At 37.1% G+C, this 25,917-nt stretch overlaps 1 protein-coding gene across 10 annotated transcripts in view; it reads left to right on the forward strand.

Annotated features, from left to right (window-relative positions):
* MLLT10 (MLLT10 histone lysine methyltransferase DOT1L cofactor) overlaps nucleotides 1–25,917 on the forward strand; it is a 288,476-nt gene that overhangs the window by 239,340 nt on the left and 23,219 nt on the right. For all 10 annotated transcript variants that reach the window (XM_057498271.1, XM_036880905.2, XM_057498272.1 and 7 more), the window contains 3 exons: nucleotides 12,642–12,820; nucleotides 23,425–23,542; nucleotides 24,903–24,975. In XM_057498271.1, coding sequence (XP_057354254.1) covers nucleotides 12,642–12,820; nucleotides 23,425–23,542; nucleotides 24,903–24,975 — 370 coding nt within the window. The remainder of the gene's footprint in view (nucleotides 1–12,641; nucleotides 12,821–23,424; nucleotides 23,543–24,902; nucleotides 24,976–25,917) is intronic.

Raw genomic sequence — 25,917 nt, forward strand, 5'->3', positions numbered from 1 at the left:
ATGGACTTTATGATATTTCTCATGTAGGTGTATGATTGCTATTAATTTAGGTATGTCTCATCTCTTCTTAGTTGAAGTATTCTCCTGCATTAACCTGACCACCTATATTTTTATACTTCATCTGAGCTAAGTGTTTTGAGAGAAAAAATCCTTCATTATAGATTCCTCAACTGGCATTTAGATTGCTTGGCAATGTTAATATACATCTCCAGGAAACTCTTTTTGCCATAATTTTTTTTTGACTCTTGATTTCTCCAGTATATTAGATGTCTTTGTCTCTTAACTCTCACCAACTTGATATTGTCATCACCCAGTTCTAAAAGCCTAGTTTATTTATATCCATCCTCTTTCCTTCTCTCCAGTCCTGTTTGCAGTTAAAGGCTGGACCTCATTTGTGCTCTGACCTCATCATTTCTGCCTCATAGACCTTTTCGTTTCATTTTCCTTACCCTCTCTTTCACCATCACTTATCTTAGTGCATTTGCATCTAAACAAGCCTCTTCTCTTGAAACCACCTCAAACCCCCACCCCTAACTCTAGCTGTTTTTTAATCCTGCATTCCTGTTTGCCCACTGCTCAAGCTATTCTACCCCACTCACTTTAGGTCTAATCTTTGTTTTGGATGGTATGTCTAGGTGTGACTATTCGCCTTGGGACTTCTTGTTCTTCCTGAGTGAGAGAATTCATGTCTTTCATCAATTATGGACATAATTGGATATCCATTTTATTTAAAAGTATTGCTTCTTCCTCTTCTTTCAGTTCTTCGGGAATTTTTGTTAGACATATTTCAACTTTCATTCTGTCTTTCATGTCCCTTAACCTCTCTTTTGTATTTCTATTTCTTCATCTCTCTGTATTATATCTGTTAAGGTCTTTCTTTTTTGTTCACTCATCATCACTTTAGCCATTTTACTGTTTTACTTGACTATTGAGTGAAGGATTTCAGTGAACATGTTTTTCACTTTTATGAACTCTTTGTGGTCCTTTTTAAAATCTACCTGGTCTGGTATTGTTGTTTTCTTTCTTATTTTTAAGAATGTGTAGCTCCTTTTTTTTTTCATCTAAAAATATTTTTGTTTTCAGAGATTCTCAAGCTTACAGAAGGTTGCAGGTAGAATATAGAAAACTATATTTCCCTAAATTGTTTGACCGTAAGTTGCAGACATAGTGTCTCATAGGTCCTGAATACTTAAGTCTTTCTTACAAACAAAGACATTGTACAAAATCACAGTATAACTATCAAGAACAGAAAATTAATACCACCATATTATTTCCATCTAGTCTTCAAGACACCATTCAAGTTGTGACAGTCTTAAAATTTTTACAGATTATATGCTAATTATTTTGTATTTGGTTTATTTTTGTCATTATTCAGGTTATGTTTTTTGGACCAGGTACCATAGAAGTAATCTTCCCATTGCATCTTATCAGATGACAGATAATCAAGCTTTTCCAATGAAAAGGTTTTCTTTTCCCCTGTATAAGTAGTAAGTATTGTGTGGAATAAACAGTGAGACTATGCCGATACCCCATTCCTCATCAAACTTTGAGTTTATATCACTATGGATTTATGGATTCATATGGGTTATAATCCATTTATTGTGATGCTCAAATTGTTCACAGGTCAGCCAGTGGGAGCCCCTTTGCTGATATGTCTTCATTGTCTTTTGAATACCTCCTTTCTTTGTGGCACTGCAAGTATATTACTTTTCTATTGTTTCCATAACAAGTTACCACAAAATTAGCAGCTTAAACTTCACAAATGTATTAGCACATGGTCAGAAGTCTGGGTTGGGTTAGCTGGTTTCCCTGCTTAGTCTCACAAGGCTAGAAACAGGGTTTGGCCAGCTGGGCTTTTATTATCAGGAAACTCTGGGAACAACCCACTTCCGCGCTCATTCAGATTATTGGCAGTTGTAGGACTGAGGTCGCCATTTCCTTTCTGGCTGTGAGGTCAGTGCCTCCCTTGGCTCCTGAGGTTCCTCTTCCATGTGCTCCTACACCTTAGAGACAGCAAAGGTGAGCTGAATCCTTCTCACACTGTGAGTCCCTCTGACTTCCCCTTCTGCTACATCTCTGCTTTCTCTTCTGTTACGTCTTTTGCTGTTCCTCTTCTGTTTTCAAGGGCTCACATGATTACACTGAGTCCACCCTATAATCTAGGATAATCTACCTATTTAAAATCAGCAATATTGACTTTTGTTCAGTCTACCAAATCTCTCATAGCAGCACCTAGATTAGGGTTGATTGAATAACCAGGGGAATGGAAACTTGAGGGGACATCTTCAGAATTCTGCCTACAACAGCAGTATATCCCAGGTTTCTATTTTTATATAGAGTGTTTTACCTTTCTCACATTGATTCCTATCTTAGGTTCTTAGTCATTTAAAATATGTATCTCATAATCTTTATTTGCTGTTTCTGTTTTCTAAGATTCTTGGAGGATGGTCAAATTTTAATGTTTGGGTCTGCCAATTTGTGATCAAGGGTATTTTTTCCTTCCATGCTTTCTAATTTAAGGTTGTGGACTTATTTTGTAGTTTGGGTTGGGAATATATTCCTTCAGAGACATTTGTGTTTGCTTCTGCTGTGTCCTCATGTAACTGTACCACCAACTCCTTCATATTGTAATGTTTGGGATTTATCAGTCCAGGCACATATTCAAACCCAAAATCTATTTGGAGCAAGGCTAATGGTATAAGTATTCAGGGTGGCCTTTTCATCCCCTATTCAGAGGTCAGATCACATGGGACAAGCTGCCTTTGTTTTTTCTCCCTGTGTTGTAATGTCTGTTGTGGGTAAAATTGTAACATTTCCAGAATATCTTGCCTGGTTTAAGTACATCTGCATATCAGTAGGCGTTCAGAGGTGGAAAGAAGTATGGCTTTAGTGTATTTGCTTCATTCCTCAGGGGTGGAGAGAAGTTCATCTCCATATCAATGGGTAATTACCTGGGCAGTGGAGGGCTTATCTGTACCTGAGAGGTGAGGGGGAGGGCCGGTTTTGCTTCTGCTGGAGCAGGAAAGAAAAATGGCCTGGGACTGCAGTTTGTGAGCAATAACAGATTTTAAAGTTTATTTCTCCCTTTGACTGATTTCGGTTTTTAGAGGTATTTTGCCCCAGGATTTCCTTTGCCCAGACTTACATCTGTGTTCTGTGTTTTGTGGGGCTTGGGGGAGATATGGTGGGAGAGGGGTGGTCTGTCTTGCCCCTAAAAATGTAGGCCTTGGGAAGTCTTAACTACATAAACAAGGGCTCATCAGTTTCAACTTTCTGCCCATTGGAGACCCAAGGTCTCATTTCTTTTCCTTGGGGGCATTAAAGCCAAAGCTCCTAGGTACTGACACAGGCTGACTCCTCCAGGTCAACCTGTTAAAGCTTTTCTTCTTCATTCCTAAGGATTTCCCTTACTTTTTTGTGGGCTCAGCCATTCATTTTTAGGTCATTGTAATTAGGAGGGTTTTTAGGCTGTCTAGTCTGCCTCATTGTCAGAAACATGAAATTACTCTGTTGATTGATTTTTCAAACCATGTTACAGTGGCTTCTGCAGCTGCTAGTCCAGTCAGGTCAGGAATAGCTTTTACATTGCCAAGTCTAGTGCCTAGTTTTTAGGCTTCATCTTAGGAGAGGACTTCCTCCTACTGGAAGCACCTTCTTCTCTTCTCTAACATGAAATTTACTTTGGTTGTCCTACTGTTTTGACCATTTCTTCTTAGTTTTCTTGTGCCTCCTTCATCCTAATTTGGTGTTGAAATCCTTTGGGGTTCAGGCCTGTGTATGCCTTTCTCACTCTAAAATTCTCACCAAATTTAAGCTACTTAAAATCTTCTATCTAAAGTATTGCAGTAGCTACTTATCTTCCTGATTCCACTCTTCCTTTGTCTTTCAGGGTATTGTTCATATTGTACCCAAAGTGATTTTGAAATGTGTACTTCTAATCATGCCACTATCTCAGTTAAAACACTTTAGTAGTCCTCCATTCAATGAAGTTGAAAAGTCCTTTATAGCCTGCAAAACTTCAAGTGAGCTGCCCCTTGGGCTGGCTTCATCTTTGAGCATCTTATTTCTTTGCTTATTATACCACATTGGCTGTGTCAGTCAGTGTCTGTTGTATTAAACCATGGAAGTAGAGTCTATCAAAACTAAACAAAGAATTTAGATTGAGTATATACAGTTATTTTTGAGAATTAAAGGAGAAACTCCATCCCAGTTTGGGAGGAGTGAAATGAGGGTAGTTTCAAGGACTAGATAAGCAAAAATTAATAGACTCCTAATATTATTAACAACTGTTAGACTAACTTAAATCTGACCACTTTCTGCCCCTGTGAGTATGCATTCAAGATGTAAATTCCCAGGATAGATGGTTTGAATGTCTCAGCTTGGGTTACATTTATGTGTTTATCACTCAGCCGAGAGTTTATGAAATGAGGGATGGGTACTTGCCTCATAGATGATAGGTTGCTGTTTGGAAGAGAAATGGGAAAGAATTCTAGGCAGGTGAAAACAACAGAAACAGTCTCTGAGCACTTGCTTTTAGTGTATGTGTCACTTCTTCACAGAGGGTTGCCCTGCACTGCTAATCTGGTTAAGTTATCATAGCATCCTAGCACTAATATCTGTGATTATTTAATGTCTGGCTCCTTCATTTTATTTTACACTCCATGAATGCAAGGATGGTATCTGTTTTCTTTTTTATAGTGTTGTCAGCCACTAGTATTGGGTTTGGACATATTAGGAATCATTTATATTTTTTAAGTACTGTAAAATGAAGTCACCTATGTGATATTTAATTGATTCCATGAAAAAGATACTAAAAACGTTTTAGAAGATTTTACAGTGAGGTAGGAAAATAGGTATAAAAGGATTAAAAATTCTAAATTCACGATATAGGCAGCTATATAAAGAAAAACAAAACCATAGGCTATGCACCAAAAAGGTTGAAAATATATAAAAATAACAACAGTGCTTGTGGATGCTTTTTTCCTAATTTTCCATCAGTTTGGCCAAGAGTCTCAGGAAAGAAAGCTCTTTCTCCTAAATTTTATTTTGCCCTCTCTGAGTAATAAATGTGTTAGTTATTTAGAGACATATTACACAATCTAGAAAGGGAAAGCCAAGATAAAGAATATCCTGTGTTTATCCATTAGTTACCAAAGGGAAGGGCATTAGGGCAGTATTAACAATGGATACTTTCTATTATTGTATGTATTACCCTACTTACTTCTTTTAACATTAATAGATATAGTTCTTCCTTTATATCTAATAATATGGCTACCTTTTATCAAATGCTTACTGTGTGATAGGCAGTATACCAATAATATTAGTACTTTGCATATATTAGGAAATCCTTGCACTAGCCCTGTGAAATCATTGGTACCAGCCTCACTTTATAAAAAGATGAGGTATAGAAGGTTCAGAGAGGTTCAGTTGTTTCCATGAGGGAGCAGGATTTGGACTTTGAACAACTTTCATATCACACTAATTTCCAGAAGAGTGTTCAGTCTCCTGGGATGTGGGTTAGGGGTAAAGACTCTCCTGTTCATGCTTACTGTGGCTCTTTTCTGAACAGGCAACTTGATGTGGTACTGATTTGGCCTCCCAGGCAGTTTCCAACTGAGAAGCACCATCCCTGGTTGGTGAACAGTAATATTTCTGTCACAGTATGCTTCTTTCTTATACATTGATTTTGTATCATTGCAGTGGACACACTTTTGAAAGCTTAGGTCTAAGCCATATTTTCTTGGCTCTGCCCACACTATACTGCTCTTCCTAAGATCACCTCTTGTCTGTTTCTAAATCTAATGGGCAGTGTCAGTCAGTGGCTTACAGCTGATGACCCTTTCTTTAGACTCTCTTTTCTTGATACCACACTCGTGGTTTCTTCTTACTTCAGGGATCTCAGTTCTCTTGACAGATTTCTTCCACTAACCATCCTTGAAATGTTGGCGGTCTTCAGGACTTAGTCCTAGGCCAGCTTTTCTCTCTTTTACAAACAAAAACCCACTCTTTCTGCCCCATTGTTCATTACCTCAGCAAATGGCACTTCCAGTCACTAGCTAGAAGCCTGGGATTCATTCACAATGCATGCCCTTTTTTCACTCTATCTACCAAGTAAAGCTTATCATCACGTTTAGATAAGTCCAACTGCTGAAGGAACTGCTGACCCACCTTTCTTCATGTTCAATACCACTGACACCTGGGTCCACAGGGACATAATCTTTCATCTAGATTGTGGCATAGCCTTTTAAAATTTCTCTTCCCACTCTTCCTCTTTCAGTTCATTTGCTCCGTAGCAGTTACAGGGTTGATCTTTTAAAAATAGAGTTATGCTGTTTGCCTTTGGTGTCTTCCCATCAATCTCAACATAAATTCTAAATACCACTGCATGGCTTAAAAGGTCCTGGGAGAACTACTCCTTCCTGTCTTCTGCTCTTTTCTCTGCTATCCTTTAGCCGTGTTACCAATTGAATCTTTCTACTTGTGTTGTGAGCAAGCTTTTCTACTTCACTCTTTGTCCAGTTTAACACCTGCCTATGTAACCTTTAGGGCATGAGTTAAGGACCGTTTCTTAGCACAGGTCTTTTCTGCTCTCCAATTTTTAGCTCCTGTGGTACACTTTTCTTCTTCCATCATAGCACTTGCTACAATTTATAGTCATATGTTTGTTTTAATGTTTGCCTCCCTCATTAAATTGTAAGTTCCTGGAGAGCAGAGATCTTGTCTGTCTTGTTCCCTACTTTATTCCCAGCTCTGAGCACAGTGCCTGTCTTCTAGTAGGTATATGATAAATATTTGTTTGATAGATGACTAGGTGATTGGATGACTGGATGAATGAATGATTAAATGAATCTGAATATGTCATTGCCACTCTTTGTATCATTCTGCATCTTTGTTTCTACTCTCTGTTCTGAACAAATGAATTTCAGGGTATTTTCCCAGAGCTTGTGCGTTGCAGGATTCAGTTCTGTTTGATTTGATAAATGTCACCTTGATTTGAATTAAAATAGCATATAACTTATAAAAGATGGAAGTAGAGTGAAGTTAAATAGAAAGCAGGTACAGAACAATCTGAGGATCATTTGCCTTGCGAAAAAAGATCTAGAGGTCTCAGTAAAACTGTTCATACTATACCAGTTACACCTGAGGCATGAGGGAGTTGGGAGTCAGTAGTCCTCATTTTCAAAACAAAATTTATAATTTTATGCTTTCCTGCCTTGATAGGAAACGAAAATTTTGATTTGTTCTATTTTACAGCAGTAACCTGCATACCAGACATAGTTTCAAAGTGTTATCACTGCATTGCACTGTTAGCTATGCAGTTTCCCATTTGAAGATACTGTAATGCGATATAAAAACAGTTAGGTTCTGAGGTCAGAGGTCCTTAGTCACCAGTTTGGCTTCTTGATATTATACTTTCATGATATATTATGGTATGTGATAATGGTATTTACAGTTTTCAAAGTATAGTGGGGTCATTAGAGGACCTGATAATTGTAACACTGTACTTACCTGATTTACAAAAGATAGTTTTTTAAATTAGAGCATTACTCTAAAATAGCTGGAACTACCATTTATGGAAACTTACTGTGTGCTAGGCATTACTAGAACCTTTACATGAATACTCTAAAGCCTTCAAGGTAGCTATTTGTCTTCGTTTCTAGAAAAGAATAATGTGGAGGCTCAGAAAGCTTAAGTAATTTGTTATTACTAATGTTGATTTGTAACTTAACATTATTAAGGTCATGTGGTTGGGAGAGCCACGATTTTGTCTGTCAGAAACTTGTGCTGTTTTGACTTTGGCATGCCACCTCCTCTTGTCTTTTAGGAGTTGGAGATTCCATGTATAATATCCTTTCCATCATTAAAACAAAATTAGATATTCAGCATTTTACCTTTTGAATTACTAAGAAAAAACTGAGTTCAAGTACTTCACTTTGGAACTCCTCCACTCCATCTCTTCCTTGAAACCTGAATTGTCCTTCATGTTGCCCATCCTTGTACTTGTCATCTCTCTCCTGTGCCACCATAGCTCATGCTTACTTGTTAGCTCTGCTGTGAGATGCTACGCTCTTTGGAGGCAGACTTCCTTTCTGTTGCTGTCTTCAGTCCCTTTTCAGTAAATACTTGTTGAATGATCTGTGAGATAAACAATTTAAGCTTTTTTTTCTCAGCTATATGCATCTCCTTTGGAATATAAGGTTTATAAATACTCACTTTGTTTATATACTCTCTTTCCTACCCTTCACAGCCAAACTTACTAAGAGTGTTATCTTGCCAAGATTTATTGTCACATTTAGTGACTTCCTTTTTCTGGCCTTACCTTAAACAACCAGTAGAACCATTTGACCATTTCCTCTGAAATTCTCAGTAAGTGGTTTGTAAGATTTTCTCAGTTTTCTTTTGTCTACCCTTTCAGTGGTTCTGTCCCCTACGGTTCTATCTTTGGTCTGCTTCTCTGTCATGCTGACAACTTTCCCTGGATGATAACATTTTCCATTCCTTGGCTTTGACCAGCTTCCATATCAGTTGTAAATCAAGTACTTGACAGGGTCCAATAGGTAACATCATTGAGTGAAGAGGTGAAGAATAAGGAATGACAGGACTTTGGTGGATTAAAGAACCCATGCCCTCTCCAAAGCTCCAGCTATTTCAGAATATAATATCCAGTGTTGACAGAGCTTCAGGTTTTCAGGAAAAATTACAAGTCTTTTAAATATAAAATTCCATGTTTCTAAATATGAACCAGTTAAAAATTTCAAGCAGAGTGTAAGCCAACAGAAAGCCTTTTTGAGTTTTCACATTTACTTATTCTAATTTCACTATGCTTCTTAATCCTAGATTTGTATCTCCAGGTCTGATTTTTCTGGTGAACTTCAGGCTGATCCCAATCTGTTCTAGACTGTATGGGGGTTCTGTGTCCCACAGCATCACAGAGGCCATGATGACCAACCTGAACCTCAAACTTGTATTAGGAAGTGGTTTCAGTTATAGAATCATACAGCTGTGAGTTTGAATCCTGATTCCACCACCTACTAGGTCACTAAGCAAGTTGCTTTGTCTCTCTGAACTTCTGTTTTCTCATCCATAAAACGGCAGTAACATTTACCTCATTGGGCTGTTAGGCTAGCACAGTGACCTTCATATAGTAACCAAATACTGTATGCTCTCCACTGCTATTCTTGCTTCCATGGATGTTATCACCACTCACACCTAGTCATTCTTTACTCTTCCCTTTTTTTTTTATTCTTCAGGTATAATTAGTTATCAGTCCTATGAACTTTGCCTTCTCTTACTGCTGCTACCTTAGTTTAATCCCTCTTTTTGTTCATCAGTATTATGGTAGCCACCCTTGACAAACTTCTCAGTTTCTATTTAAATCCCCTCCTCTCCAGTCTCTTCTTAGCCCTGTGCCACTGATTTGTGTCTTCACTGAAACACCAGTCAGATCACGCCAAGCTTCTGCATCCAATCTTTCAGTGGCTTCCTATTGTCTCTAAATCTTTAATGTTTTAACTTTTTTAATGTTGTTCTTGATCTGATTCCTGCTTATTTTTTGGCCTCATGTATTGCTTCAACTATGCGGATGGTACTTTTAAGTTCTTTGAATTTGCTTTGCTCTCTGGCACATTTCTTCCTCAAACCACCCTCACACTTGAGTTTTCCCATTTGCTGGTTCCAACTTTACTCAGATGTGAAATGTGAAAAACACTCAAAAATCACCTCTGCTCTGCAGGTCCTCTAGTTAGCTTTAAAGGCACACATCTACTTAAGTTTTGTAACTCTCATCCTCTCTCACCCCAGCTTTGAGTTAGAAACTATGCACTCAGAGCTCCCTAAGGATGTCTCAGTCATAGCACTCTTCCCATTCTTTGTAATTGTCTTTTTGCCGCTAAGCTTCTTGAAGGTGGAGACTACGTTATCTTGAATGATTTTGTATTTCCAGGGCTTAGAGTAATGTCTGACGAACAGTGAGTTCTCAGATATTTGAGGAATGAATTCATTTGTTGAATGAAAAAATTATCTTTTTTTTCTGGAGAAACTGTAGATATAAAAAGGACCTTAAGATCATCAGTTATAGTAGTAAGGCTTTTAAAAATGTCCCATTCTTTTATTTCTTGTGTTTGAAGATTATAGGTACTTTAATTTCTTATGAATCAGTAGTATTTGTGTTCTTTAGAAGAAAGTCAACTGTTGGTATAAATAAATAATTGTTGCCTTCAAGGGCTATAGCTTCTCAAAAAATATTTTTTCCCACAGCCCACTTAGGTTCCTTTTTTCCTGCTTTCCTTTTGATACAATGTCAAGTTCTTAAGATCTTATTCCCTTCTCTTTTCAGGCACCTGCATCTTGGGAAGTCTCTCCCTGCACAATAGGTGAAACCTCAACCTGATTGGGAGAGGGTTCTTGGCTTTGAAGGAGAAAGAATTATCGAATACCTTGGATAATTCATTAAAGCAAGAATAGCAGGGAATGGCAGCAGCTGTGTAGGCAGTAGAGAGCAAGGAAGAGCAGAGGGTGGAAAGGGAATCTCATTGAATTCCTGCTCTGCAAAGGACAAATCCCTTGTCAACTCCTGAAGCCAGGGTCACCTGCGTCCAGTGTCTGCTTGGATGTGCACAGCATAGGAACTAAGTCCCTACCACCCTAGGATTGAGGGGGGAGCCACAGAGCACTGGATGGAGTGAGATTATGTTCTGAGAACTTCCCAAAGGCAAAGAAAGGACATTCTCGGGCAAGTTACTAGAGAGCAAGATTGTAACTGCTGCAGTTCCGTTTGGGTCAGCCAGGCAACGGAAACTTGCAAGCCCGAATAGAGATCTCTAGTCCCTTCCTACTTGTCTGAAGTAGAACAGAGAGAGAGAAGACTAGTGCTTAAGTAAGAGTACAGAGACAAAACACAGTAAGTTGAACAGAGAAAAGTCTTTATTTAAGGCAAAAAGTACATACTCGAAGGAAGGAGGAGTGCAGGCAACCTTGGGAGGTACACTTAGAGGTTTAGGATTCTCTCTTTTAAGGCTTTCAAGAATGGGGCAAAAAAAAAATGGCTCAAAGGATGGGGGTGGGGGGTAGGCTTGACATGTGGTCTCCTGATGTGTATCTCCCATGAGAGACATTGTATCATCCTCTGTACTCTGTCTTCTAGATATTCTGTAAGATAAACTTAACACAGAATTTCTTGATCCTGTTCCTGTCTAAGATAGTGGGGACCCTCAAGCAGTGGGGATGTACCATTTAGGACTGCTCACCATGCCTTAGGATAGGGTCAGTTGTTGGCTGATTACCATTAAGTATGTTAGGAATCTTAACTCCTAATTCCCTGGTTTTTAAAATGGGATCTTAGCCATAAGGTGGAGTCCCTCCTGTTCTTACTATACTATTTAGCCAGGAAAAGTTAATTGTGGTGCTTGTCTGATGTCTGTGATCTACCTCACTTCCACCCTCCTGAGAGTAAGATTTCTCAGATTTCTCAGCTTCCATGTTACTGGCACTATGGGACAAATAATTCTTAGTAGAGAGGAGCTGTCCTGCTCATTGTTAAGATGTTTAGCAACATTCCTGGCCTCCACCTGCTAGATGCCAGTAACACCCCCTAATTTTGACAACCAAATGTTTCCATTTTCACATGTCTCTTGTGGAGCAAACTCACCCCTGGCAGAATACCCCACTGGTTTATAGATACTCCAATTTCTTATCTTTATTCTCAAAGAGCTCCTTCTCTACGGAGCATATGAGCATGATCTCCCATCTTTAAGAAAAAGTAAAAAAGATGCCTTTTATGGTATGGTAACAGCTCGTTTCTGCTTAACTGTACTCATTTCTCTCTCCTTCCTCTTCCCATCCACCTTTCTGGAATGAGTCGCTTTTACTCTCTTATTTCTCATTTCTTTCTGGCTTTTACCCCCATAGTGCCGCTGAAAATGCTTTCAAGTTCCCCCACTCTCTTTTCCTGTGTTCCTTGCATTGATGGTTACCACCACCCAGGAGTCCACATTGTCGGTCTCTCTTAAATGTCCTCCCCCCACCCCGACCCCAGGCAGTGTATAGTCCTTTTAACACTACGTTCTGGATATCTCTAGAATCTGCCTAGCTTCTTTATTTTCACAGGTGTCTTAGTAATGTCATTAGCCTCTTTGGTTTCCAGATCTCAAATCCTGTCCTGTTCCATTTTATTTTCTACATAGTAACCTTTCTAAAACAGCCACTTCCCATTTCAGACTTTCTCAGTCATGAGTTCTGGGGCCATAGTATCTGTATTTTGAAAGGCTTATTTTATTAGCAGGTAATATTTATGCAGCTCTAATTGCTTCTTTCTCCTATTTAAGAAACATTTCATTGCTCTTAGGAATTCCTAAAACCCTTATATTTTTTTTAACAAAGCACTCCCTGTCTATTAGTAAAGTCATTTTTGAGATATAAAAAGTGAGTTAGTTTATTTTAGACATGTGTTTCATGAAAAGTCAGTATTTATTCATTTAGTTACTGGTACTTTTTTTTTTTTAATACTTCCAATACAATTCATCATTGTGGGGAGAGATCAGGAAGAAATGTGGGTATTGTAACTTACTGATTAATATTATATGTCTGTGACAGATTTGACTGCTAAGTTACAAAATATTTAAGTAAGTTTTTTTTTCTTGCAGGTATTTATAATAGCAATGATGTAGCAGTATCATTTCCAAATGTCATATCTGGTTCAGGATCTAGTACTCCTGTCTCCAGTTCTCACTTACCTCAGCAGTCTTCTGGGCATTTGCAGCAAAGTGGAGCACTCTCTCCGGCAGCCACAGCATCTGCAGCCCCTGCTGTGGCTACCACTCAGGTAGGTTATTACAGTGCTGTGGAGTAACACGTAGATGCATTTGTCGTGTTTGAAAGTGATCTTGACAGGAGGAGAGAAGTGAAATAGAACTTCCTATGGGAATTTATAAAATACCTCAATTTGTATTGACATGTTAGTGGAAGTAATAGACATTTTTATGTGCTGTTCATGAGAGAGGACACAGGAATCTATTGGCACCAACTGATTATTTTCTATTTCTGTGTTTCTAATTCTGTACCGATGATGTAAAATAGTAACTTGGAGGGAGCTTTTGTTCTTATACAAAGTATAAGAACCAATTTTAGACTTTGTGGTTTTAAAAATTCCTTTTATAATTTTAAAAATCACACAAAATAAGAATGTCTGTTGTCTTAAGTTTTTAAAGGCAGTGTAGGAGCATATGGAGTAATGAGTGAGTGATCCCTTTAAGTACCACGTGGGTTTCCCCTTAGTGGGAGAATAGGAGTGTTCATAAATACTGTAAATATGATGACTATGTTGGTGGTTTTGCATTTATTTCTCCCTTTCCTTCACTTTAGATCTGTAACTTGATAGGTGACCTAGTCTACAGGAATGCTTCAAAGCACGAATCAAATCAGAAACATCATCTTGGATTATATAAATAGGACAATAAATAGGCAAAGCTGTACATTATATTCATTCTCCCATACACGCCCCTACTCCACCCCAGTCTCCCCCACTCCACCCTCCTGCCATTTCCCCAAAGGTAATAATTTAAAATTCCTAAAGTATGTGTTTGGAATTCTTCATAATTTTACTTTCATTTTGTTCCAAAGCTCTAGTAGTAAGTCTCTCAGCATTTTGAGAAAATTTTAACAGTGACAAATGTCTGATTACAAACAACTAGTTACCAGATAATCTTAATGTTTTACATATGTGTTCATAATTCCATTGTACAGGCCGAATATGTGTGTATATATATTTATTTTTTCAATATTTTCTGTAAGCTGTGCATCAAAGCACAGCACTGGTTATTCTTGAAGTATGTAATGGTACAGTGCAGATAATCACCATTATAATCAGGTCAAGTATTAAAACAGCAGGCAGTTCACTGTTTTGGAAAATCAATGCCATGATCTTTGAAAATGAAAGTTAACTGTTTGATGACCCCCTCAACCTTCTGAATAAGGGGAATTGGCTAATTTAGGGCAGTTTTTCTTCATCTCGTTTCATTAGCCTTAGTGAGATAGCTGGAGTAATGGGCTTGGGGTTAAAGATGGGGGAAAGGATAGAGAAGAGAAAGAATAGCTCTTATAAATAGTTTTATCTCTTTTAATTAAGTGTAACCATATGCTGTTGATAGCTTTCTGTCCTTGGACAAAGTCTCGCATGAACATTTTCAGTGTGTATTTTTCTTTTTTTTATAAAAGTCTGTTTTAATTACTCTCTGGTTAATTCCAGGCTGAATTAAGCAAAATTTTCATTTCTTCTCATTCATTCATTATGTTTGTGGTTTTGGGGGTTGACATTAGTAAAGTAAATGGGGGAAGTGGTGGTGAAGAGAAATTTATAGCTAGAGGAACATTCAACTTAACATATGACTCAACTGAAGAACAAAGAAATCATAGATGCAAGTAATCCAGGATTCAGTCCAATTAAAATCTTTACTGTTTATCCTCTTTCCATGTTTCAGTAAAGATGGGTCTCATATAAATGTGATCATCCAGTTGGTCTCAAATGCTGCATGCTGAGACAACGAAATCTATGTTTGTGTCTAGCAGTAAACGTTTTCTGCCTTCAAGCTGAAGCTGATTTAGCCTGGTGCTGCTGTAGCAACCATCAGTCTCCAGGCAACTGAGGCACACTGACCTCTCAGTTGAACTGAGTGCAGAACTGCTTCAATTTAGCTGCCTGAGACAATAGTATTAGTATTGAAAGTGCAAAACGTGAATTTTCTGGGCAGTGTGGAAGGAAAAGGATATGAAAATATTTAGAATAAATGAAATGTTTAGATACAACTCTTAAAATTGTGGTGCACTTAGTAATGAACCTTTCCAAAATGACAAAAGTTTATATTTCTGTTTAACTTTCTTATAGGCCCTGTTTTCAAATTGCGCATTTTATTTTGTTTAGATATTCACATCCCTTTGCCTTTTATTTAGGGTTTGTTTATAGGTGGTTGATTTAAAATGAAGAGAACAATGCTGAAAGTGGGTAAACTAAAATTATCAATATTTAAAATAAAGTTATAGAAGGCTTGTTACAATTATTAAGAAAACCATCACACCAGCAAGCAAATATATATATATATTTTTGCATTGGTTGTTTTTCTTTTTTGTTTTTTTCGTTCTACAACTTTTTAAATTTGGTATCATTAATCTACAATTACATGAGGAACATTATGTTTACTAGGTTCCCCTCTTCACCAAGTCCCCACCCACAAACCCCATTACAGTCATTGTCCATCAGCATAGTAAGATGCTGTAGAGTCACTACTTGTCTTCTCTGTGTTGCACATCCCTCCCTGTGCCCCCACACACATTATACATGCTAATCGTAATGCCCCCTTTCTTCCCCCACCCCCACCATCCCTCCCTTCCCACCAATCCTCCCCAGTTTCTTTCCCTTCTGTAACTGTTAGTCCATTCTTGGGTTCTGTGATTCTGCTGCTATTTTGTTCCTTCGGTTTTTTACAAATATTCTTAAAAATATAAATCAGAGAATAGAAATGTTCAATTGGAATGCTTTGCCTCCCCTCCTTTCACACACACACACACACACACAATTAATGAAAGTAGTAATTTTTAGTGACTGGCCTGGTGCCAGCAGGATAAGAATCCAGAGGTCATTTTTGATCTTTCTGATCTCGGTTTTAAGTAAGATAGACAGGCCTCTTGTTTGGTTTATTTGCTGTCTTCAGAATTGTTCCCTGGGAAGTGGCTGGGGAGGTAAGATCAGGAACAGCTAATAGAAATTAAAATCTGAGAATAAATTTCCGGTTTTAATGGGGAGAAAGGAGACACTTGTAAAATTGTGGGTGGGAAGGGGAAGTCTGGTGCTTAGCAACCCTAAGTTTAAAAACCTTTTAAAAAATGTCTGATAACCATTTTTATATTCTTCAACTTGTCTTTAAACTAATTATTCTTTTACAGATATCATCAGTGTAGTTAAAATTACAGTTCCTTAACATTATTGGAAGGTAGAACTACTGTCTTGTTTTCCAGTATGATAGCCTTGGGGTGTGTGTGTGTTGGGGCGTTGTCTTAGATACAGTCCTTGATCTCCTTTCAGGTGATGTCTGATGTAACACTTTTTAATTCTTTTTAAGAAAATGGTTCAGTTTCCCAGGCAGATTGACGTGACTTAGGAGGATTTCTGATTTATTGTTCAGAATGAAAGATTCATATGAATGACTCATAATTTTAAGAGAGTTAACATTCTGAACAAAGTAAGTTTTTGTATGTGTTTTATAACATCACTTACTATTGGATGATGGAAAGGTTAAGTCATTGCACAGTTACATGTCAGGTAAGTGGTGGCAGTAAGTTCGGAAGCACGGCAGTCTTGACTCCTGAGCCTGTGCTCTGGTTAGCTAGTCAGTGCCATAAAAATGAATTTCCCAATTGCGTAACTCTATGTCAAGAGGTATTTCTGTGAAAAGCCTTTTAAAGAATTTTACTATGTCCATTTGTGTGATACAGTGCATAATAGCAAAAATTTGAGTCAGAAATTCTGGGTTCCAGGAGCTGTGCTACCCACTACTATGACCATGGGAGGTCTTTTAAATTTGTGGACATCAGTTTTTTTCATATGTAAAATACAACACTTTACCTGTCCTACCTGCTATACAAATATGTTATGAAGTTCAAATGAGAATGAATATTTTGCAGATCCATAAAGTAGTTTGGAATTAGTAGAATTCGAAACTGTAACACTGTTACAGTTACTATAGGAGACATTTTTAATTTCAGCTGTTACAGAAACAACCTGATTACCAGTGAGAAGATTGTACAGAAACACTTCCTTTACTAAAAATAGTATTAAATTTTATTAAAATTCCTAATTCCATGTTAACCATAGATAAATAAATTCCATTTTAGATTCAGCTGTTGACTAAGGTCTTTTCTAGTTCTTAAATTATTTCAGTAGCCACATTAGTCCTAAGAACTTAATTTTTCCCCCAAAATATGGGTGATATATTGATTAGATTTTAAGCAATTAGGAAACCTGCATAGAATTAGTTGGTTATTCTATACAGTTCTGTTGTCCAAGCATGAGTGTTCAGTGATGGTTTAACTACCATTTAATCCCTCCCACTACTTTATATAAACTCAGGTGTGGGGCATTTCAGCATTAGCCTAAACAATGGTTTTGAATACGTTAAGCTCCTAACAATTAGGGAGCAGTTTGGGGCATTGAATAATGTGGAATGATGCAATTGAACCTGACAGCTTTAACAGTCCTCCTACTCATGGGACCTGAAAATGTTCACACTTGGTTTCATCTCTCATCACACACTGTGTATTAAAGCCTTACTGCTGGTGGTGGACACAGACACCGGGGGCTGTTGTACAGAGTATGTTTCAGAGTACAGAGTTTGAACTGAATAAGAAGACATAGGAAACTTTCCATAGTTTTCCAGTTTTTCCTGGGAGCTTTTCTAGTCAAATTGTGTTTGCAAATTGAAAAAGTATATAACCTGTCATGAAAATATTTGAATTCTTATATTTATTTCAGTGTTGCTGTGTTGCTATAGAATATCATTGCATAATGAGACATTTATACCATATAACTTTTCTTAAGAGGGAAGTAAGTTTTTATCTTTGAAATACAGCCATGTGAATATCAGAATATAATTGGTAAATTATATTCTCTAATAAGTTAATGGAAAAAGTGGAAACAGTAATAGCTTATGGAAATAATTCTTAAAATAATAAACTAAAAGTTGAGTGCTCACCATGTGCCAAGAATTCTTTTAAGCCTTTTGCATATATTAACTCAGTTAATTCTCACTATATTCTTATGTGGTGGGTACGTTTATTATCTCCACTTTTACGTTTGGAAATTGAAGACTTCTACAGAGGTTTAGTACCTTGCCCAAGGTGAGACAGCTTGGTTTATGGCAGATAGATATAGTAACAATAAACGTTTTTTCTTTCAAGTGTATATGTGAAACAGGAATTTTAAAAAGAAATGTTCAATTTAGTCTGCCAACATTTTGGAAGAATGTATTTTTAAATCGTGTTAGGATTGGAAAGCTTAGCGACAGTGTTTTAGAGCTTGTTTGAATCATTTGACTATAATGTTTATTGACAGGGTAATTGTGCAATTAAAAAAGTTGCTATAACTTCTTCCTATATGATTGAAATATGAGTTTCATATCTACCTCTAGATGATATATTGCTATGATACTTTCCAAAGGTGAAATTTTTATAGGTACTATTCTTCCAAACCTAATTTGTCTTCATTTCTTACTATTCTGTGTTTACCAACACTAGGGAGAAGAAATTAAGTCTACCAAAACAATACTCACTTTTAAGTCTTATATTCAGATAATTAGGTAGACGTAGCCTGACTTTTTTCCCTCCACAACTAACTCTTTTAGAATGAGCCAAGTGCCTAACAATTTGGTAGAGTTACATTACAACTAACGTTCTTTTTAAATTTCTTTGTAGTCATAAGCCGACATTTGAAATATAAGGGGTGAACTAGTAACAGTAGGGAAAATTTAAAGCTGAAATATTATTTTAATCATTTCAGTATTTTAATATATATATCAGTCTACTTAGGAAACATGAAATTTCTTCTATTTGAGTTTAAATACTGCCTAGATAGGGACTTAACATATCTTTCTAGATGTTTAGCTTTAGCATAAGTTACTCTAAATTTGCTAAGGGTTCTTTGACTTAGACACCTAAATATATTTTGTTTCAGAGTGACTTGGATTTGCCTCAATATTTTGTTCAATTTATTTTGTTCAGTAATATTATTTCTACTTGCCTTTGGGCTTATCTTGAAAATAATTATACTCTCTTAATGAGGTTTTTTACTAGTGTAGTGCAACATCTTCAGTGGAAGTGGTTCCTTTCAATTATCAGTCTTGGGGAGGGAACAAAATTACTTCCAAAGATATCATATATTGGAAGTTAAAACAGACATTTATTATGGCAATTTAGACTTATAATTTTATAAAATATTTTTATCCTGATCTATTTTAAATACCTACTTTCACAGTTTGAGTAGATGACTTCGTTTCAGTGGTACACAATTGTGACATCTCTGACACCAAATGCCATGGTGTATTTCTTCCCTACATACATGTATAACAGTAACAGTATTATACACAGCAGTAAAAATAGTATAACTTCATTGGGGTACTGGACCTGATTACAGTGTGTGTAAATATGTGGGAGGGGGTCTTCCCACACATACTCACACCAAGCAGTTCTCCAAACACTAACAGTGTATTTATCAGAGAACTCAACTCAATTTTCATGCTGTCTGCCCCGGATACAGCACCAGATTCCCCAGGTCAAGGGCTCCATCCTACAAGACTGCCTTCCATCCCCCACTCCAGAGGCCTGCCGGTCGCAAGCATCAGCCAGTTACTTGTGCTTCTGACTACTGGCTACAGATTGGAGATTCCCACGACCTCATACTTAGGTTCAATTAATTTGCTAGAGTAGCTCACAGAACTCAGGAAAACACTTCCATTTACCAGTTTAATAAAGGATACAAGTGAACAGCCAGATGAAGAGAGACATAGGGCAAGGTCCCAAATAAAGGAGCTTCTATCTTTGTGGACCTTGGGGCCTGGCTTGGTGGCACGTGGAGGTGTTCCAGTTTCCCAAGCATAGAAGCTCTCTCTGACCAAGAAGCAGGATCCAACCAGACAGAGCAGGCAAAGCAGAGCTGAGAGAGCAGAACAAGCTTCTCTCTTGGGATTTGTGAGGGCTTTAATGCATAGTTGTGATTGACTAAATCATTGGCCATTGGCTGGTCCACCCTCCAGCCTCTGCCCTTGGGTGGGGGTCCAAAAGTCTCTCATTAGCATGACAAAACACCCATCTCACCTTTAAGACTGCAGTTTTTTCAGGAACTGTGGATTAAGACCAAAAATACCTGGGAAATATACATTTGGTCTTATGATTCATTATATCACAACAATAAAGCCAAGTAACCAGTTTGTTTTGTAATCATATCTTTTTCTGTTTTATTACTTTGAAATAATTTTAGATGTATAGAAAAAATGCAGAAACAGTACAGTGTTCACATATATGATAGATACACTTCACTAAGCTTCCCCAGTGTTAACAATTCATATTCTTATAGTGCCAGTAGACCCAAGGAGGGTATTTGTCCGCACTAGTCATTCTCCTTACCTGGGCAAGGTAAAATTGAAATGTCAAAAGGTAGGACTGTTCCTCCAAAAAGAATTGCTGGTCTTCATACCATGTCTTGTGAAGCAGACTTAGGGTACATTAGTAATTTGCTGTTGGGGCACTTTTAAAAATCCATGTCCAAAATGTGCTGTGGGACATAAATACTTTAAAAAAAAAAGGTGTGCTGTGGGAGAAGTGTGCACATTGTTTCCTTTATTCCAGATTTATTTTATAAAAAGATGGTCAGTGCCCTTTATGCTTCATAACCACTGTTTCTTTAGGTTCATGTGGAATTCCTTCCCCCGGAATCTTAATGTTTTCATTATTGCTGAAAACAAAGGTTTTTGGGTCAACAAAATACCAGACAATGTGTGTGCTCTCCTCAGTGAGTCTTTTCCCATCCCCCGCTCTCTCACTCTTCATTTTGCTACCAAGTTATAGGATCTTTTCACTAAAATGTTGGGGTTTTCCTGGCCATAAGGTACCAACAGAGTTGTCAAGGGTTCCCAGCATTAACCACTGTAAGCATCATTTCAGAAGCAATGGCTAAGCAGTGTCAGCCATTTGTGGGGTCTTTGGTAACTTGTTGTTACCTGCTTAAAATGAGGTCTATGACTTAAGATTTAATGAAGAGTGGTTTAGATGTTTCAATACACCATAAAACCTTACCTGGTAAAATTTATTTATTTTTAAAGTTTCTTGTTTAGATGAATACAGGAAGTTTTTAAAAACAGGTATCAGATAATTTTTATCCATTTGGAAAAATTTAGGAAATTGGTCATTTATAATGAATGTATTTCAATTTTAGTGTATTATTTTATTATTAATTTTACTTTTGCCTTCCATCTTTTTAAAATATATTCTTTGCTGCCTTGGAATTATGATTCCAAGGCTGAAGATGATTTATTCTCTTCCTGATGTTAGTTATTATGCAAATCAGTTGTTACACTATACTGCTTTGCATTTTGATCTTTTAGTGTAGAGGGCCTAGTGTGTGATAGGGACACTAAGATAATTTGGAGACTACATCAAGAAATTGGATGCTAATAAGGATAAATATAAAGCCGTTGGTAGTAGGAACCCTTCCTGAAAAAGAGTGTATTTCTGATTAGAGGAGGATCTTCTTATTCTTATCAAGAGGCTAAGGCAGCTCATAAAATATAATTGGAACTGAAAAAGTAGTCCAACTGGTATAGTATTAGTTACTGATCCAGCCAATAGATGACCATATGAAAAAGGAGAGTCAAAGGGCTAAGATGCAGATTCTCAGGCATATAGATGACTGTGTTCTTGGAGCACCACCCCATTAGCACTCTAATATGCTCCCACTCTTGCTCATGTTTTTCTCTTTCCTCTCTTGCTGTCAGCTGTTATTTCTTGCTGCCAATAAAATGTCCCAAGATATGACTTTTTTTCCTCTTCCTAATCGATTTTCTACTTCTAATCTGTTATATTATTAGTTGATCTTTTTAGAATTATGTCTAGAGTAAAAGTAGATTGGCTGTGAAAAGGACATTTTTAAGTATAAGGTACCCAAGATCTTAACACATGGGACTGATCTTTATGTTTGTCTGCTTGGATTTTTTCTTAGTCTAAGTAATTTCATGAATAGTCAAGATTCCCAAGTAGTTGACTTCTAGAGAGGGAAAAAAAATCTTATTGTATGTTTCCATTTATGAACTGTGTGCTTTATGTATGCTATACTGCTAAATATGTGGTGTCTTGTAAGATCTGTAGGTTAAAATTATGACTTGTTATTGAGGGCAAATTAATTGTTAAGCACGACTTTGAAGTTCAAAGTTAATTGACTTTGTATGCATAGGAAAATGAGACCCAGAAACTGACTGAACTTATACATTAAAGTGTGAACTATGAAATATACCCTTTAAAATAATGGAAAGCAAAGACAGGGTTCTACATCGTAGAGACTGTTTGTGTGACTTGTAAAGTCCAATTTTCATGCTTAGTAAGTTGGCTAGAGGCCAGATACAATGTCAGGGTCTGAGTCTTCCCAGAAACACAGTTTATTCTTTGTAATACTTTGCTTGTTACAACTACTGTGTCGTCTTGATCTCTTGTGTACAGTAACACATGTCAGTCAGAATGTCCCACATCTTTGGTTCTGCTGTTGTTCAGCTTTTTTATATTAGAAGTGCTTCAATTCTTCAAAATTATTTTCCAGAATTTTGTTCTGAAGTAACTATACAATGATTTTAAAAGCTTAAGTTTGATTTCATTCATGAAAAAAATCAGAAATCTACTTTAAAATTTGTGATTCTGTTAAATCTGAAAAGTATTTCAGGCTAGTAATAGCCTTCTGTAACAGTATTTTGTGTATAAGAGATTTGCTTCCAGAATGCCACATTTTAAGGTTACAATATTCTTGGAAAGTCGAAGAAAGTATTCACATCAAAGAAAGCATTTTTATTACATTGGATTATGCAAGACTTTGGCCAGTCTCCTTAGCTTCATCTGTTTAAGGGTTCATTTTCGCTTGTTTGGCACAAGTCCTAGTAGAGGCCTTCAGAATTGTGGTTAGCAGCATGAATGAATTACAAACTTTGGACCAGCTCTTCAGTTAGTAGAGCTGGCTTCCTGCCAAAAAGACAGTGCCTTATATGGGGGTCAGGGCAAAGCTGTGATTCGTTGAGCTCTGCATTATATAGAAAAAATGTGATGCCTGTTTGCTTTCTTTAAAATAAAAACAAAACAAAACAGAAAAAGCAGCCTTCCAAGTCTTATCAAAATAGGAAGTAACAAAATAGTGTGCAGGTTTTACTAATGACAGAGTTAAGCAATGGAAATATGGCTCTCTTTATGATTAAAATGCTGAAAGTAGAAGTTGGACCTTTTGACCTCCTTACCCAGCCTGTGATGTAAGAGACTGAAGCATTGTTAGACATCTGTTGTCTACCTGCCCTTATTTTGTAAATGGTCTAATAAGATTAAATAATTAGTCATACTTTCACATGGTTACCATACCACTGGGTTTTGGGATTGACTAGATACTTGCAAATTAAAGCAAGAATAGTTAACTTGAACATACCAACTCCCTTCTCTTTTCCTGTAATTAATCTGGAGTTGCGTAACCTTTCAAAACTTGAAATGTTGGAATGGTACAACAGTGAAATTTGCTTTTCATAAAGTCAGGAATTTTTGCTTATAGTCTTAGGAGAAAATAGTTACTAGGGCTACTAGGAGGGAAAATATTAAGATATTTTCAAATACAATTCATTTATCTTTGTGATTCTTTTCATTTAGGCAAATACCCTATCTGGATCTTCTCTTAGTCAGGCACCATCTCATATGTATGGAAATAGATTAAATCCAAATTCATCGATGGCAGCTCTTATAGCTCAGTCTGAAAACAATCAAACAGGTAAGTTTTCAAGAATATTTAAACCAAAACTCCATTCCCATTCCCTAATATAATTCCCCTCCCCAACCTCTCCATTGGCTCACTTTATTTGAAAAGTCTAAAGGTGTGGTTAATACAGGGTTGTGCCCCTCCCCCCCTTTTTTTAACTAAGAGAATCACAGTTGGAAGTAAATAGTACTCTGTGCTGTAAACTAGTGATGTGTTTTTCTGCTGTCTGAAATGTAAATGTTTAAGCAGAGCCATCAGCAGGCAGGAATGCAACAGTGTCTCCTGTGACTTTTGTGATTGATGTGTTCAGTTCTCAGTTCTATGTGATAAAAGTAACATAACACTGGGCTATTCTGTGAATAGCCTAAACTTATATTTGCATAATTTATGAAATTACATCACACAAACTTGGTTAAAAAAAAATCCTATTAGAAAGTTTCTACAGTGTTTTGTAATCCTGTGAATTTTTACCAGTTGACATTTTGTAGCATTTTGCCTCTTGTACTGTTTTAATGAGCCACTGGATTTGCTTTGTTTTACTCCATCCTTAAGGATTTGTTGACATGTCCAAGTAGTCGTGTCTGTTTGGGGGAAGGGAATGGGTTTAGCAGGCCACCAAGAATGGATCAGTGGTATCTTTACCATTTAAGGGTCAGAGGTTACTGACTCAGAATGAGGGGAGGTCACCTTGAAAGAGGCCGTATAGGAAGATTTTCTAAGGAACTAACTGTAGAGGGAATACACGTTACTTTTCAAACAGATACTTCATGTTACCTAAGGAATATTTTTAAGAAATTACTTTTTTTTCTTTTAAATACAGAATTCTGTATTCCTACTTGTTTCTGTCAGTTTGGGTATTGGGTGTTATGTGTCTTTATTCTTGGTTTTAAGATCTACATAATGTATGTAATTTTAGTTTTGGTGTGGGGCTCTGTGTAATACATTATGTATTTTATGACTTGTCTCAGGATGCAAAGTGTTAAAAAATACAAAGCATAAGGATTTACTGTGATAAGCATACAGATTAGCTGTCCACAACTGTGATTCATTACTTTAACCATAAAAATTAAAAGTGGCTGAGAGGAGGGCACTGCAAATGCAAACCACGCTTTTGTGCTGCAAAACTAAAAGGAGTGAAAGAACTGAACATAACCCACGGACTTCTTGACCCACAGAAATGGGTAGGGACAACGCTGTGCATGCCACCGGTCAGTGGTTCCAAACTAGCAGCATATGCTAGATCTGCTTTCTTGGTAGCTGCCTGGATAGTGCTAAAGGTTTTATGTGTGTTTTAGGAAAAATCAGGGCAAGAGCTTAAAACCTCTTATCTAGTGAAAGTCACTTTATCAGCTATGAAATATTTACACTGCAGAGCAAGACCTGGGAGATAATAGCCGCAGCCTCGTTGGCAGAGGAAGCTCACCCCGAGGAAGCCTCTCACCTCGGTAAGCGTTATTTACACTGTAGAGTTTGGGCAAGGCAATGTTTTGAGATTTGGAAACTTCTGTATCTCATATCAGCAGAGTGTACATTTGTGAGGCTATAAAAGCATTCTGTAGATAAGCATGTCTGGACAGTCAAGAAAAATGATTCTAAATTAATTTGAAGATTAAACACGTAGTTAGATTCTTAAGTTTTTTAAAGCTTTCTTAGATTTCAATTTGAACTCTTGATTTTAATCATTTGTATATTTAGCTGCTGGTACTATTAATTAATTCTTTTTGGCCATGAAATAATCTTAAAAATCTCTTAAAGCTACAGACTCTCAACTTTGGGTTCCAGTTATAGCTCTGTTGTGGGCCATGCACTTTAACCCTTTGGTCTCTAGTTCCTCATTCAGTTAATGATGTTCTTGTGGCTCTAAAGTCCCACTAGTTCTTAAAATTGCTTGAATCAAAGTATAGCAGATGAGTTACATTTCTGTGAAATTATCTTAGATATTATATGAAAGAATCAAAGGCTCATTTGCTAATTTGTAATACATGTGAGATTCTTCCCGTTAGCAGGACACTTGTAACCAGAGTGATACTGAGAGCACAGTCTGAGTGCCCGAGTCTTCTGTCCTCCATAGGGAGAATGGAAGTAGGGAACACGGTGTCAGTTTGTAAAGGACAATGCAGCTTTCAGGTGTGGCTGTTTTTTAAATAATTTGATCCCACTTTCAACTTCTAGACCTTCTGCTAGTTTATTTTCTCTCTGCTGTCTAATTTTGTAACTGCTTCAAGCATGGTGTTAGGCTGGGTAGGAATGGAGAGCAGAAGGAGGAAAAGCCCATTCTAGAGTTTTTGTTCAACTATGGGAATTAATTTTATTAAAAATTAACATTTTTATGTGACAGCTACCATCAGTATCAGTGTTGCTGATACTATAATATTTGGGGAATGTCT

This window comes from Manis pentadactyla, chromosome 3 (assembly GCF_030020395.1).
Source record: "Manis pentadactyla isolate mManPen7 chromosome 3, mManPen7.hap1, whole genome shotgun sequence".
Classification (NCBI taxonomy): Eukaryota; Metazoa; Chordata; class Mammalia; order Pholidota; family Manidae; genus Manis; species Manis pentadactyla.